Here is a 17,072-nt window from a genome sequence, read left to right as displayed (position 1 = left end):
TTATATAAGTGATTACTCATTATGGGGAAAGAATCTAAATTCATTTATGGGAAAAGACTGGACAGAGAAAATAATTTCAATTATGCCAAAAAGAGAATCAAGAACACCTCAAAACAATTCAGCTTACTTAACTTGCAATGACATCATTTATACAGAGTAAAGTGCTCTGCAGTATCTAGGCTGAAAGAACAGGGCACTTTTTCCATACCCAGCAGAGCAAGTCTTCTTCTTAACACATGAACAACTTTAGGCATTGTTTTGATTATGTGCCTGCCTTTAACCAATAAAACTATCAGTTACTGTATACCAGGCATCCACCCCACTAGAATATGTGGTGGGAGGCAACTACATCTGAGTCTGTGTGAAAATGTATCCGTTCATTTTCAGCCCATGAACATAATGAAGAGATATTTTATCCCATTTGCAGAGACCATTTTTAAGTAACATCAGAACACTGGCAATGTGTGTGTGTGTGTGTGTGTACATGCTGTACACACTTCCGCACGTAATGGCAACTATGAGAGTTTTTCCCTTTCATTAGCTCATGCATTAATAATAACAATTTGACAAAAACATTTTATCAGCTTCCCTTACAAAAACAAACACCTACTGGCACATCAGAACACATCATAAAGAGGGGGGCACAAATTACACTGTACATCAATTTAACAAAGTCATAAAGTATGCTGAAAGGGGGCACTGATTCAAATCCTCTGCTGAGGAACTTGCATCATTTGGCTACTCAACTTTAGACAACTTCAGTAAAAAGCCCGTCTTCAAAAGTAATGGCAGGGAATGCAGTTCAGATAAAACTGTTTACATAAGTGCTTCTGCAGAAAAGCACTGACACACCCAGTCAAAAAATATTGACCACATCTCATCAATTCCTTTGCTATCTACACAAGAGTATACCAAATGCCTATGCATACACACATAGTACAGGACGTTTGCCAGTACCAGGTCTACAGTCAGAGGCAGGCACAAGGCTGTTTCATGTTAAGTGAGAAGACAAGATAACAAAAGCCCAAACAAGTCCATCATCAAATGCCTCACCAGGGTCTGCTGAGGCATTTGCATATGTACCTTCCAAATTCCCACTTATTTTTTTTATGCATCAGACCATTAGTCAGCCTACAGCTAGCCACTGAGGGTGTAAGAGTGCGGGTGTGCGCACATGCCACGGACTCTGCAAAATAAGATGTGGAAAACAGACTGAACCAAACAGCCTTCAGTAATTTGAGTCATTTAGATTAGTTGGCAGCCACAGTGAAGTCATCTTTAGCCATTCCAGGCTTCAGGCAAACACCAATACAGCTGATGATAACGCACTAGCTTCTGGGGTTGTGTACATAGACACACACACCCAGCAATCTCACACTGGACACACTTGATAATGTTGCAGCTAAAAACTTTGCATTATTGAGCAATTAAAAAAAAAAAAATCTCTGTATCGCTGTGTTACCAATAAATTAAGTCACCAAAAAGGGTCAAAAGTCAAACTGGTATATAACTGGCTATACAGAGTGTTATACAGTTATTTTCCCCCTACACTTACTTGCATGAGTTTCCTTGACAGTTCATTGGTGAGAAATTCCTCCTCCTTCTCATAGTTGACCGCCAACGTCTCTTTCTCCTTCTGAAGGGCCTGGATCTTTTTGAACAAAGTGTTGCTGATAAATTCTTCCTCCTGCTCTGCTCTTGCTTGCTGTGGAGCAAAAACAAATGTGAAAACAGCAGCAGAAGTAAACATCAGTGAAATAAACTTAAGTCTGACATATCCAACAGATTTTCACATTAGGATCAGATTTATTGGCCAAGTGTGTTTAAAAAAAAACAAGGAATTTGACTCCAGTACAGAGGCTCTCAGTGTGCTCTTATTTATCCTAGTTAAACTGTAACAACCAACAGAGCACAGAGCTGTATTACAGACACATTCACCAAAAAAACCAAATCTGCTGCACTAAAGACTGGCCGCCAAAGAGGAAGCGCATTTTTCCCTAATGATTCAAGACATATTGCAGTAGTGGGTGACTTGCAGTGAGGAAAGGAGTGAAACGTGGAGACAACTAAGCTAAGCCTCACATTAGAGTGGACAAGGTGCAGTGTGGCTGACTTGCCAAAATATGAGTCTGGCGTTTAGCTAGCTCGCTAAGTTTGGCCTACATACTTCCCGTTTATCCGACAGATCGGTTACACATTTTTCAGGCTGAGGTTGATTAGCGGAGCATGAAGACATATGACGCATCAGTCCATGCCAATGCTGCTGCTGGGCTACTCATTTTCGCACAGCTAACGTATCCCTATACATAATGTGGCGATAATGTCTAGCAATGAGTAATCAGCTGACAACCGTTCGGTACCTAGCATCCTGGGGCTCCCACCCATTTTTACGCCTTTTTACTTGATGTTAGCCGCCGAGCTAATATTAGCAACGCAAAACAAAACAAAGCAAACTAGCGTTAGCTGCCTATCGCTGTCCAAACACATAGCAAACGTTAGCCCGCTGGCTACATTAGCAACATACCACAGTAGCTAATGATAGTAGAGCTAGCAAGATACTAGAGTGTTGTATTCAGAGGAGTTAACTTTTCGATATAACACATTCAGTGCGTTAAAATATAGCGAACAACACCAGCCATAGCTAACTTAATGACAAACTATTTAATAAGTGGCGTGAAGGCAGCATATAGCTAACGTTGGTTCACGTCAGCTAGCTAACATTACTCACAATAGTGACGCTAGCTTTGCGGAGGTCCCGATTCTCCTCCTGAAGGGCTTTGCATTTGAGTTTGAACGTCTCCAGCTCAATTTTAAGAACTTTATTCTCTTGTTGTAAGGAGGCCAGGCGGTTCGTCAGTTCCTCCAAACGAAACTGTGAAATTACTATGCTCGGCTTTCCCGAATTTGAAGCGGAGGATGACATTGGAGTAGCTGAGCTGCTCCCCGCTCCGTCAGTGTCACTCTCGCTTGCGCTGTCCGCCATGGTTGTGCGACAGTGTTGAGTAGAGAAGAAAACGGCAGCTGCAACGTTTGACGAGCGCAGACAGCAGAATGGTACGTGTGAGCTTGCTCACGCGTGTCGGCATAGCGCCACCAACAGGATGTTTCCAGCACCGCACAATGCACCCTTGACATCTCCATCAACTCCATCCAGGGAAACATTGCCAGCTGAGCAAAGTGGGCAACTGATCCGGGACCCCAGAACCTAAAGCACATTTTGATTTGAAATGATGAGAATATAAAGCATGTCTTGTATCAATAATTATCCACTTGTCTTTTACAGTGGCCCTGTGTCAAAATTTACATGCTAGATATTCCCAAGTAGATTTGTGTTTAATCAAAGTATCACAAAGAGGCTATCAATAGGGCCCCAGGGATAGATTACTGAATGGGCCTACTGGGAATAAGCCCAGGTGCCCCTAGACCAGAGAACCATGAACGTACTGTTAACCTGTCCACTGGAAAGTCAAATGACTACAAAATGACTAGAAATCCACATAATGAGAAAAAAATGGATGCACAACCACTCCAAAGAGACATAAAATTACAAAACGGGGCAGAAAAAACATTAAAGCAGCAAAATCATTATAAAAATAAGGAAATCTACAAAAATAAACACAATAACTGCAGAAATGCAAAACAATTAAAAACAATGGCACAAAACTGGTACAAATATGTGCGAAATGATTATAAAGAGATGAAAAATTGGTCAAAATTAACACAAAATGGCTAAAACATGCAAAACAACTACAAAGGGGCACAAAAACACACAATGTGTATACTGTAGTAGAGGTAGGGCCTTTTACACATCTGTTTCCATGCATAATGTAGGCGGCAGAGCATTTACCTGTGTGTAATTGGACAGAACAACTGGCATATTATATTGTAAGTGGTACTATTGTATCATCTTCATAAAATATCCACTTCAAATGGCCTTGGTAAAAGTAGTACATCTTATAAAGACTTATGAGAGGCAGTACGTGGTGGGACTGCTTTGAAGTAATTTGCCCAGTTTATCATTAATTACTTATTCAATAGAAATCATCAGTATTTTCTTGAGGAACTCGTTTCCTTGTCTCACAGAGCAGTCCAAGCATGTAAACAAGCAGCCCTGGAGATTTTTTCTCAAGGACACTTCAGTGGAGAAGAAGCTATAGCCTCTCTCCTGACATCACCTCTCTGCTGCCACTACATCACTCACATAATCAAAAATGTTCAAGGACACAAAGAACAGAAACGATTGTATTGCAAAATCAATGCACTTTTATTTATTTATTTTTAAACTATTTTTTTTAAGATGTCCGAAACATTTGCGGTGGCATCATTGCTGCTATAGTGTCTAAAATACCTTGACTAACCAAAGTGCTAGAATAGTTACATGTCAATGGCTTCACTGTTAGTAAGAACTGTACATCCAAAAATTTGCTCAGGTGAAAACACATATCAAACAAAATTAACAAAATTGTTCATTCAACCATATCAAAGGATCCTCTACCCCCTGATGGACATTATTATAAGGTGATGTGGTACAGCACCCAAACTGACTTCATTCAACCCCCCACCCCACCCCAAAAAGGTTATATAGTTTTCATGTCCACAGTATAGACATCAGCATACTGAGCCCTCAAACCAGTAGAACACCAAACTACATGGGCATCTATTGAAAACCAATGCAAATCCTAAAGTAATGTAAAGTAAAATTTTGCCACTGAGCCAATGAAAACAATTCTGTTGGACACTGCATATACAGGCTCTCAAGTCTAAAAAGATCACACGGTTTCAGAGTTAAACACAATTTATTTAATGCTTAAATAATTGTTTTTGACCATCCAGTGTTTTTGTCATACAATATGCTATTTAGAGCTACAATCAAATAATGTCTTTATGTGTCATTAATGTGAGTAGTATTTAAATTAAAGAAATACTTCACCAAAAAAAAAAAAAAATCCAATATGAAATGCCCTAGTTTTTCTTTAATACCACAGCAGCCATTAGAAAACCAAATTGACAAACTCTTAAAATGATTAGAAACGGTCTAACAGTGTACAGAGACTCCTACACCTTATAGCCAATACACACAATACAGTTATAATGTTACAGTGAGCCAGCCTACTAGCATTTACATTCAGTTTATTTCATTCTTGTAGCAACAGCTGCTCTCCCGTTTTACATAAACAGACAAGACATCACACCCTCAAGAAGCTATAGAACTTTTTTCCATCCTCACCCCAGCATGATAAATGGTTTAATGGTATCCTTTTTCAATTTAAAATATAAAATCAGTGACAAATGTTAGGGCTATATGTGTACACAGATAAAGGGTTTTGTCATTTGAATACAGTGTTTTCAAACTTGTAAAAATTGTACTTAAAATAAAGTGAACAGCATGCATGAAAATATGAGTACTCTGAAAGGCTGCTTTTGCAGGATTAGATTCATTCCCACTTTGGGAACTACTGAATTTTGATTTTCTTGAAATTTCTTCTGTTAAAATCAAACCAGCTTTTCTCATATACAAATATTATACCTGCTCTAATAATTAGATATACAAGAACCTGTGATGTTACACTGAAATCTTTAAAAGTGGAAGTTTCCATAAATTTTCAAAGCACTTGAAAAGGTTACACTCCTCAGTGCAGTCTCCACTAGTAAATTACCCCACCCCCTCCTTTTTTTAAAAGATTTTTTTACATTGTAATTTTATATACAGAAAAGCTTTTGTTAGTTTAAATTTTAAAAAGCAAGAAAAAAATCCCAAACAATTTACATCCTTACAACAATGGGTTCAAGAAAAAATTATAAGGCGAGTGTTAAAGTTGGATCAGAAGTGTTCCATTAGATTTTATTGTGTTACTGTGACTATTTCATTTCCACCTACCAAGTGGATTGAGCTCTTGTGCCATCTTTGGTCACAGTTGCACCTGTGTGGCTGCCAGTAATGAAGTCTTTTTCGTTTTCACAACAAACGATGCTCCCCAAAAAGCTCTCACGCCGCCAGTGGATCGATGGCACATATTGTCTCGTACAAAACAGGAAGCACAATCATTGTTCATGGATCCACCACAGTGAGAACCTCTCCTGGCTCTTTTGACTGACAGGGAGTGAGTTTCATGCTCATGCTTAAGTCAGAGGTATCGACTTCTCTCATGTGAATGAAAACCATTAGATTCAAGCAGATTGTTGCAGACTGGACCCTATGTCATCTCACTGGAACGCTTCAGCCCTGTGAAAACGTATTCCCAGGAAACATCTAACACAGTTTCCTTGCATCTGTAGGACACAAAATAGTACATCACATATTTTAACACATTACATTTAATCTAACTGTTAACAACTTTATAGATTGCAATTGCTAGGCTTTTTTTGATACGATAATCTATAAATGTACATTATTTCTATGACTGCCGGCAATAGCTGCAACCAGAGGCATTAAGTTTTTGGGCTGTCCGTCCATCCGTATCTTGTGAATGCAAAATCTCATGAAAACCTTGAGGGAATCTCTTCAAATTTGGCACAAATGTCCACTTGGACTCAAAGATGAACTGAGTAGATTTTGGTGATCAGTGACAATACAACTGCGAAGCAGTAATTTTAATTTAAAGTAAATTTATAGATTAAATTCAATTCAAAGTAACTGTTCACCCATGAAGGATGATTATCTACATGTGAAAACCTTTTAAAAGGCACAAAAACTGTCACGAACTTTCTTTCTTTTGTATCACAAAATGACAACATGTTAACAAGACCTGATGGTCTGTGGGATGTCAGGGTGACCTCTGTTTCCATAGAAACCTTTTGCCAGACTTTGCAGCAGTGCCATATTATTTCTAAGCCAGTTTTGTACAGATGAAATGATTCATTACACACATAAGTGTTAACAGCAGCAGGACTTAACACTTTGGACTGTGGGATAAACTCTTTTTGGATGCTACAGTGTTGTTCTGAGTTGGGGATTTAGTGGACAAAAACGAGCAATATAATGGGGCAATATAATGCTGAGGTGTGTACCATCCATCAGCTCTGTTCCCTTTGTAAATGTTGCTTATTCACAAAGACTCACAAATGCTGCCAGCCTCTAACATCAGTCAGCCTTTTGCACTGGGTTTGTGCGACTGTGAGACAAAGCAACTATCTTGTGAGGGTTACAGTAAGTGAAAGGAACAGCTTAATTAAAACCGAATGTGCTGGCGCAGATGTATTCAGTTTTAAATGGTTAATATGCTCATTTGTTTAATTGGAAATTAGGAATTGTGAAGCAGCAGTGAAATATAACATGGATGTAGGACAACAAGGTGCAGATATATTGTGCACACTGATACATACACATAGACAACAAAGACAAGGGGACTATGCTACTTGTGACACAGTGAGAGACAGTGAGCTACTCTACCTGGTAAAGTACAGCCATCCCTATTAGTGGTGCTTTTTATCCCCTGATCTCCTCTCATCCTTTCGCCTGCTATTCCTTGACCGGCCTCCTTGCTAGAAAACGCAAACACACAGAGAAATATTGTTGAGTCATGGTATTCTTTTCTTCTTAAAGAAGGAAAATAAGATGAAACCCAACACATGATCTTGAAACAGAAAAATTGGACAAAGGAGAAAGCTGAAAGCAAGAAGTCTGGCAACACTTGCAGTGCTCCAAGCAACTTTAATTCATAGATAAAAGACCAATGCATTTCGGCATAAAGCCTTCGTCAGGGTCTATTGCACAAAGGAGAAAGTCAACAGCAACCTGAAACCAGGAAATGTTAGTAGTAACTTTATTGTTAGGAAGATAATTAGGACCCATACAACACACCAACCAGACATCTGGAAGAAGAAAAGTGATATTATTACAAAAGTATTAGAAACAAAAGAGGCAGACTGTAGTTTCACAGCACAGTCACAGCACTCATTATTCACACCGCTGACTAATCATTTAAACACTTTAAAAGACCATTAAAACCACAGTCAGGAGAAGCACAGTCAGCATCACCTTTGTAATGGAAACACAATAGACACTGCAGTCAAACAAAACATGCAAGGATGCATTGCAAATGGCAGCATGTGTTGTGTGAAAAGAGCAGTGACATGCAACTCTTTTGAGGTTTTCAATACCGAGAAATAATATGAGGCATCTACTGTATATATGATGCTGTTATGATTTTAGAGACAGTATGTCAATTCTTTCTTAACCTCAAACCCAATTTCCCCATCAACATTCCCCTTAAACAAGCATTGAGTTTGGGATTGTAGGCACATGCATGTAGTGTACTTTTTCTCTGCTTGTTCCAATACTTCAGTGAAGGCCTATGCTGCACATATTAAATGAAATATTTAAAACCAGGACAATGTGTTCTGATGGCTACAACATAACATACATTTTAAATATTCCATAGATATTCTGTGTAGAAATTTACATATATTTGTGGAATTTATCATATGATGGCACTCAATGGGAAGAAATCACTTGATTCTGCAAGAAGACAATGTTTTCAACCATCCAGCCTTAATCACCCATTTTATTTCATCCATGATTACTTAACCAACTGCAGGCTAATTAATTCAAGAGGGTTCATCTGTGTGTAGTGTTTAGAGAACCAGTAGTGCTGTGAGACTGTGACAATTTTGGCCGGATGGCTAAAAATGTTCTGTCTTCTTGCAGAATAAATTGATTTCTTTCCATTCAATGTAATCCTAATTTACAATTACTGCATAATACTACTGGGATTATGCACCAATTTTTTCCTGAGGACATTGGAATTTATCATCATGCTTCCAACTGATAACTTTTATAATACAATTCTGTGGACCAGTGGGCCTCACAGGATTGAAGGGAGTAGTCATGAATGCACAAGTCACATTTAGAAAAGAAACAGTGTTTGCTTTGTTGCAACCCCAGATTCTCATTAGGCTGATAGACCAGGTGTTTTAACTAGTGCAGCTTTAAGCCTAACTTTTGAATAAGCTGTTACCCTCCCACCACTTGTGTTCTTTTAATTACTGCCTGTCCCAGGTATCCCATCTAGATTAGATTTTGAACCCAGGAACATGGTTCATGCCAACCTCTGACCCATTCTCTTGAAGAATGGGACTGTGCTGAAGGTCTTGGTTCCACCCGTTACCTCCTTGGTTTTCTGTTGTAGGAGTAGTAACTCTTCGAATAACCTTCCTGATTACCTGCCCAAAGCAGAAGGATGTTGACAAAGGAAGAAAAGAACTGATGGTGTCTGCTTTTATAAAAATATGAAAACATTCTCCCCGTGATATTGTAGGTTTTATTCTAGAGCTGAAAAGAAAAGAACAATGAAGTTATACATTACTTTTCTACTGATGAGGTTACCATCTTTGTCCAGATAGTGTTCCTCTGTCACAGACTCGCCTGGTATATTTTTTGCTTCTTCTCCCTGCGAGCATTTATGGTTAGAAAGTGACTAAAGGCTCACAAAAAGATGGATTCAAATATAATAAAACAACCCTTCACCATCACCACACTAAAACAACACCTCAAGAAAAAAGAACATTAATGTCAGAGCGAGGTTGAACACCATGTTAGTCATCAGTGTTGAAATGTGTCAGACTCAGTAGTGCTTGCATACAAACATATCTATGTACACAGCTATCCATGCTTAAAAAGAGTGTAGAACTATCAGTACACCAAGAAAGACTACTTAGATGCCCACCAGACTGACCAGTCTAATGGAAACCAAACCAAACCAAACCAAGGCTCAGCCCAGTTCCTCCTCCATGGTACCTTTAAAATGAGACGGCGTCTGAAGATTCTGGTGGTTACAGTCTGTTCTTCCTCTGAACCGGAATCTACACTAACACACTGCTGGGGAATGTATTAGGATCATTACACAAACACAAGGAAGATATCAGGAGGAGAAAGAACTCGAGGGGGGGGAGATTAATTAGCTGTATTTTAACTCCTTGGTTGACTGGACCAAAAAAAAAAAAACGCAAACAAAATGTTGAAGTTTGTTTCTTTAGCACAACTTATACTGTACATATAGACATTTTCCCTGCAATAACATACCAACAATGAAATGCGGCTCTTTAGTAGCTACAAAAAATAGAGGACTATACAGTATTCTATGCTGTAACAATAACTGTTCATGGCCTTTTTATTTGATTGTAACCATTATTATTATTACTTGTAACATTACCTGGACTTTTTTCTCTGACACCAGTGCTCCCTCTTCCTTTCTGCCATTTGATGGCTCAGATGAGCCGTCCTGAGGTGATTGTTTTAAGTTGTCACCGTTGTGTCGGGACCTCCCTGATTCGCCCCTCGATGAGGAAGTGACTGAGTCACTAGAGTTCTCCTGGCTGTTGGGTTAAAAAAAAAAAATTGGCTTGTATTTGCAGGATAACGTAAAGATCTGAAAACTGATCATCTGAGAAGATATTTGATGAAGTAGAAGAGCAGTAGATTTCAAAGTCAAGTTGGAAAAAATGTTGTCATTGTAGGGAACTTTTAAGGCATTCTGTTTGAAGCTATTAGTGTATAATACTTTCACCTTTCCTGACGGTTGAGCAGGTCTGAGCTGACACTGCGACCTGGCGGTGGCGGCTCCACATTGATGCTGGATGGATCTAAGTGCCAACCTGAAAGTGAACACACGTCTTTTTCGGCCTGTTCAACCTGATCAAGAATCTCCTGAACCCTGACCTTCATCATCTCTTCATCCTCCTCCTTTTCCTTTGAGCCTTCTTTGTTCTTCACCTCCTCCAAAAGAGATCCTAATGCCTCTTCCGCGATTTCTTTGTCTCTGTCTTCCTCCTCCTCTTCCTGATTGGATTGAGACACACTAGGCTGCAGTTCCCCAAGTGCTTCAACCCAGGCTTGAGGGGAGAGACGAGCTACACATTGGTTCTTAGCTGGCTGGTCCCCTTCTGATGTCCCACAGATATCTATTTCACTGCCAGACAATGCTCCTTCATCCTTAAACTGCAGTGCTCCACCTGTGCCATCCATTCTGAAAGTGTCATAGACCCATTCCTTACTGCCAACATCAACTTTTTGTATCTCTGGTGTTTTATCATTACCCTCATTGACAGTCACTGCTTCTATTATGTTACAAACTTTTTCCATTTCTTGTCCAGTTTCTATAAAACTATACTGCTCTTCTTCTGTCTGTACATCTCCTACATCCTGCACTTCACAAGCTGCCCCATTATTCCTATCCTGAATATAAACATGCTGCTCATTTATCACACCTGTCTTTTCCTCTGCAGACCCCTCCTTCTCTTCCACCAAAATGTTATTTTCCTCTGCCAACTTAGACCTATCTTTTGTTATCACCTCACATTTTCTTTCCACATTTTTAATCAAGTCCTGCTTTACCAACTTTTCCACTATTCCATTTGGCTCTGCTACCTCAGTTGCAACCATCTTAACAGCCTTCTTTGTTTCTTCTGTTACTTCCTTTTTACCTCCTTTCAAACCTACATCCTCCTGTACTCCATTGCCAGTCAGTGCAACCTCATCTCCCATTTGTGCTCTGTCAGGCGATGAAGGGGTTATTGATGATACTGATGATAATGAAGGGGAAGATGTGGAGTAAGCCATGTCAGTCTCTAATTCGCACAGTGTGGGAAAGGAGTGTGACTTGGGCTTGTGGCTCATCTTCATTTCATAACAAGAGCTGTCCTCCTCCTCACTCAAAAGCAGCTGGTCATTCAGAGCGATGTGGGGCTTTCTCACCTTGGAAGGAACAGAACCAGGGAGTTCGAAGGCTGGGAGTGTGAGCTCACAGGGTCTGGGGGGGCTGCTAGGGGGGTTATCTGGCTCTCCACTGCCAGGCTCTAACTCTGGGCTCCAGGGCAGGGGTTGAGGCTGTGTGTTGACCAGAAAAGGGGTGTCTGGTTCTGGGTAATGGTGGTGTTGTTGGTGGGCAAGGGAAGGGTTCGGGGTGACAGGGAGTTCAGGCTCCAAGAAGTGGGGGTCAGAGTGCAGTGTTGCGGGGGACTGCAGCTCCGCTAGAATACTCTGATAATCTGCAGGTGACAAGATGAAAATGTAGAGACATAGACACCAAAACATGCCACAAAAGAATATAGCACTTCGAAAAAACACACATACACAACACGACGTGGACAGTGGCACAGAGGCTGGAGTGTAAAGCATGTATCCCAACAACCACTAGCTGAAATGGTGATATGTCAGAAGTTACTGTATAATGGCAGTATGTCAAACCAACCTCAAACATATGCATGAAAATGCTATAGAATGCATACAATATATTTTACCATATATGTTTGAAAATGTCCTATTCAACAAAAATAAGAATAAATAAGATAAATAATGAAGTATATTCAACTGGTATGCATTAGATTATCACTAATCATAAATGCATTGTTTTAGTAGCTGTTTTGATTTTCAGTGACTGTTCATTCGCTGTGCTGAGTTACAACACTGAAAGTGAAATGCATTAGTGACGTAAGAGTGGGATGTGATCAGCATCAGATATTAATAATTGCCAGGCTGTTCTGTTACATGTTCACATGAGATAGTTGACAGATGACAGAGGAGAAGGAGCAAGATAAAAGATAAAGCATACTAAATAAATATTTCCATTGTGGAAGGGTCAACACGGGTTTAAGTAGGAGGTGGAAGGGTGGAGGGCACACCAGTACACTGGCAAGCAGGACAGGGAAACAGGGAGTGGGGACAAGGAGAGGAGGAACGGGGGCTAGGACAATGGGACCCAAATGGAGAGATGAGAGGAAGAGTAGACATGGAAAGAGGAGAGACAGGGTGGGAGGAGGTGACAAGCTGGGCCAGTAAAGACTCTTTGCTTGGAGAGGCAGTTCCAGAAGGTGAGACCCTGCCTGAGAGTGAGGAGGGGGTGGGTGAAGCAGCTATGGTGATGGGTTCAGATGGATTAGGGGCAACAGAGGAGGAGGCCAGGGTGAGGTCAGTGGGTGAAGTTGCAGGTTCGAAGGGTTTCAGTATGACAGGGGAGGTCAGAGGTAGATCCAGATATTGTGAGAGAGGAGGACATTGGTTCTGAAGGTTGTGAAGAGTTTGGAGTGGGCATGGTGAATGTGGGGGAGGCTGGGACAGAGGAGGGAGAAGACAGAACAGATGTAGGTGAAGAAAGAATGAGTGATGAAAAGCTTGCAGCAGGGGAGGTGATCAGGGGGATTTGGGAGGACTGGTGGGGTAAAAAAGGGAATGTAGTGGATTGAAGAGGGTTTTCGGGGGGCATTGAGGGATTTGGATTGGAGAAGAAAGGGAAAGGAAGCTGAACTCTGGTGGTTCAAATGGTGCTGGAGGTGCCAAGTCTTTGAGTAAAATGGAGGACCTGTAACTAGGAGAATGATATAAAGAAAAGGGATGGTAGTGAAGTGCTGTAGTAGGTGTGAGGGGAGTGGGTGGGGGTGTCAGTGTTGGAAAATAGGGGCTAGGTGTCTGGAGGAGGAAGGCAGCTTCAGTGCTTCTGGGAGTTAAGGGGATAATCACACAAACTATGGAATAAGGCATAAGGCAAGGTATATGCAGAAGAGATAAAAGAAACAAATTAATTTTGTAGAAAGAGGGACAAAAATACATGAAAGATTGCTTCATGTGAAACAGGCATGCACAATAAAACAATGAATGAATAAGGGATGTGTGGAGAGGGAGGTATGTGAGGAATGGATAAGGAAAGGGCACACGTAAATATCAGCAACACATGACCCTTAACTTGTTAAGAGTGGCTATGTGCTGTTATCAGCAGTGCATACTGCTGTGGGGAGGTAATGGGAGGCAGAAAGAACAGGAGGAGGTTGCAGTCTGGTTTCACAGAGGAAGAGACTCTCTCATCTATCCATGGAAGGCTCAGAGGAACTGGAGGAGGATTAGGAGAATTAAACTAAATCCACAGAAGAAAGCAGACTCTAGAGGGTTATATCATTTCTAAGTCAGATGTAACTGGACAAAACATTTAAAGCAGTATGCAGTCTGCAACATGCACTTGAAACGGGATTTCAACAGTGGGTATTGTTAATTCATGACAACTGGATACACTATTATGATTTGTAGATGTGTATTCACCCTTAGCAAGACTTGATTTAAATTAAAACAATAGTTAATTCAACAGAAGCCAATATTAACCTCTGCAAGTGGTAAAGTACTTAAAAACATGGTCAGATTGAAGCTTGAAGTAGAATACCATAATTATATCAACAGCAAATAAACTGTAAAACACAGAAATCATTAATGCATGTGGGCAATAGTAGGAACCAGTTGTTCAAACAAAATGCAAATCTGACTGTAAATCAGCTTCTCTAGTGTATCGCACTAAGATTATATTATGTGCTCCATGCATTGGCACAACAAAAAAGGTAGCAGGGAGAGGTAAGAGGTCAGCTAGACAGAGCTAAACTTTACCATCAGCCTGATCCTGGAAAACAGCGTTATCATCGGCAAAACATCTCGTGCCTGAAATGTTACCATAGTCAAATATTGGGCCCTCCAGTAAAGTCACAATATCCATCCGATTGACTTTGGTCAGCACTGCAGTTAAGGCATCCGCTGTGGAAAGGAAGGCAACAAAAAAATTGAATGAGTCACCTTAAAAATGATGAAACAAGGATGGCAAACTTGAGCAAAACTGTGTTTCCCTGAGTTTTACTGATGAGAACAAAATGTATGGGGAAAAAATTGCATGAGAATTTGTAAAATAATATTATTTGATGCAGGTAAAATTGGGCGTTTTCCTTTAGTTCTTGAAAAGGACAATAAACACAAGTCTCTTCCTAAACTTAAAATTCCTGTCCAGATGACTTCTGATGTTAGAAATTAAAATGATGAAAAAACCGACATTGAAGAGGATAGAGAGGAAGACAGACAGTAGTAGACAGTACTCTGACTAACATAGACCACACAGGGAAATAAATGTCTTATTTTTGCCTATTAAAACTGAAAAGAGCAAGATAGAAATATACAGAGGGGGAAGTAGAGATAAAAATAAACCAAAGAAACACATTTTTAGATATAAAAATAGTCTTACTTGTGGCGTTCTTCCCTTCCCGACTGACCCATTTCTTAAGTAGCATGAAGCTCTGTGCTGTCAGAGAGTTAGGGTTCTCTAGTCTGATATGGTTGATCTCATCCACTGTGAAGTTCATCTCACGTGCTAACTCTGTAATGGCACAAATAGCAATTTAGACAAATATTTAAACTTCAGTTAGCACAGCAGCGCAGTGGTTAGCGCTGTCACCTCATAGCGAGAATGTTCCAGGTTCTTTAATTTACAATATTTAAGTGCCTGTCATTTGATTTATAACACTAATAAACAATTACCGAGGTTAAAATACAATGTATTTATGTTTTCAAAATGATTAAAATCTGGCAATAAAACAATCTATACCTTCAGTTGCCTCATCACTACATACAGTTTAAATGTAATTGCTTTTATGCATCAGGAAGATGCTTTTATTCATTTTTTGGTCTGTATTATATTCAGTTTGCCTGAAGATGGCAGTAAATAACGGAGCTTAGGGCTGAAAGAAAAAGTGAGGTATAAAGGGACTAAGAGGAAGAGCAATGCAGAAATCGTCTCACCTGTCCAACTGAGTCCCAGGTGATCTGCAACAATAGCCATGCGCAAGTCTGTTCGCTCGCAAGGACTTTGGGGACCTGGTAAGATAGAGGAGAATAACTCATCACTACCATTCATATTCTTCGCCTCCTATACGAAATAAACATGTACGTAATTTCCCTTTTCTGGCCATTTGTTCATCCGGATTAATAATATTGATCAAAGATGTGTTAAATATATTTATATTATAGTGGTTACCATATTGTCATAATGTAGCTACAATACTGGCTCAATTATATCCTAAGGATGGCAAGAAAAGGATATTGCACACTAGAGACATTATGAGCAACTTAAATATGTTCATAGAGTTTGTGGTGCACTGTGACAGTTTGTGGTATGTATCCTCTAGGCAGGCAGTAACTGTCATGATAACCACACAAAACAAAGCATAACATGACTCTCAACAACAGACTCAGTTCTACAAATCTATGGTGGAAATGTCTGTTAGATCCTAAAATGTCAACATGCGGAGATGCTTTTGTGTTTTCTTTGCCAACACTAGTTAGTTTAAATGACAATTGATAGCATGAAAAATTGTGTAAGATCAAATGACTACAATAAGTCAGTAGCCACCCTGCACAGACAGACAGAGAGGCCAGGTCAGGGAGTTGTCAAACGAGGGACTGGATGTGCCAGTAGACCAGTCACCACTACTGCCATGCTTATGCTACCATTTAGGCGGTAAAAAGGGTTGAAAGAGGGGAACAGAGGAAAAAGAATCTTGCAACAAGGACAAGACAATACACAGTACATCAATGGCAAAAACAGAAATTTAAATGACAGCTACTGTTCTGAAGAGAACATGTAAACACACCACAGGCATTCCAGTCAATCCATTAAATGATCACAACGATGTCATGCAACTAAAAGTGAAATATATATATAGATAAAGATATAGATGTATTTTAAACATAGTGTGAAAGTTTTACAAACTAGGCTTGATCTCCGCGATGGGAGGCGTTCGAGACCCTGTGAGTCCCTGACTGCCCTCCTTCCCACCAGTCCGCCTACTCCTCCTGCTCCTCTCACTGCCGGAGGCCCTGTCCGTCGTCGCCACCTTTGCCCTTACGGACGCGGCCCCGGCCTCAGCCCTCGAACCTCTACCAGACCTGGATGAGCGGGAGGGCTGGGAGGGCTGGGAAGGCTGGGAGGCGTCCGACAGAGAGGTGCTCCGGGAGGTGCTGTCTTCCTCCGACTGCACTGTCTGCGTCTTTTTCTCCTCGTCTGACAGTCGGTCCACCAACTTTAGCGTCTCCCCGCTAATGTCTTTAAAATATTTGATGGTGCGCTTACAAACCTCACTAGGGGTTTCCTGTCTGTCCTGTCTACATACTCCCTCACTGGTGACATTGCTGACCTGATGCCTGTCCTTCATTGGTAGCCTTGAGGGCAACTGTATGACTGCTCTTCCTGTGTCCAGTGCCCTTGTAGGCTGTGAGGTAACCTGAACTGAAACAAGTGAGCTAGCTGTGACAGCAGGGCTGCTCTTTTTAACAT

At 40.5% G+C, this 17,072-nt stretch overlaps 2 protein-coding genes across 2 annotated transcripts in view; both read right to left on the bottom strand.

The window, feature by feature from the left end:
- LOC109961853 (coiled-coil domain-containing protein 6) overlaps positions 1–3,124 on the bottom strand; it is a 10,486-nt gene extending 7,362 nt beyond the window's left edge. The window contains exons 1-2 of the mRNA XM_020603023.1: positions 2,729–3,124; positions 1,556–1,705 (exon numbers count right to left, since the gene is read on the bottom strand). Coding sequence (XP_020458679.1) covers positions 1,556–1,705; positions 2,729–2,983 — 405 coding nt within the window. The 5' untranslated portion in view covers positions 2,984–3,124. The remainder of the gene's footprint in view (positions 1–1,555; positions 1,706–2,728) is intronic.
- A 2,023-nt stretch (positions 3,125–5,147) lies between these two features.
- LOC109959636 (ankyrin-3-like) overlaps positions 5,148–17,072 on the bottom strand; it is a 79,097-nt gene continuing 67,172 nt past the window's right edge. Inside the window, exons 36-45 of the mRNA XM_020599162.1 lie at positions 15,539–15,613; positions 14,985–15,116; positions 14,363–14,506; positions 10,506–11,985; positions 10,152–10,314; positions 9,737–9,814; positions 9,306–9,389; positions 9,049–9,162; positions 7,391–7,482; positions 5,148–6,270 (exon numbers count right to left, since the gene is read on the bottom strand). Coding sequence (XP_020454818.1) covers positions 7,414–7,482; positions 9,049–9,162; positions 9,306–9,389; positions 9,737–9,814; positions 10,152–10,314; positions 10,506–11,985; positions 14,363–14,506; positions 14,985–15,116; positions 15,539–15,613 — 2,339 coding nt within the window. The 3' untranslated portion in view covers positions 5,148–6,270; positions 7,391–7,413. The remainder of the gene's footprint in view (positions 6,271–7,390; positions 7,483–9,048; positions 9,163–9,305; positions 9,390–9,736; positions 9,815–10,151; positions 10,315–10,505; positions 11,986–14,362; positions 14,507–14,984; positions 15,117–15,538; positions 15,614–17,072) is intronic.

Source organism: Monopterus albus, unplaced genomic scaffold (genome assembly GCF_001952655.1).
Source record: "Monopterus albus unplaced genomic scaffold, M_albus_1.0 scaffold3.1, whole genome shotgun sequence".
Taxonomy (NCBI): Eukaryota; Metazoa; Chordata; class Actinopteri; order Synbranchiformes; family Synbranchidae; genus Monopterus; species Monopterus albus.
Note: the sequence above shows the minus strand (reverse complement) of the source record. Positions and strands in the feature narration are given on the sequence as shown.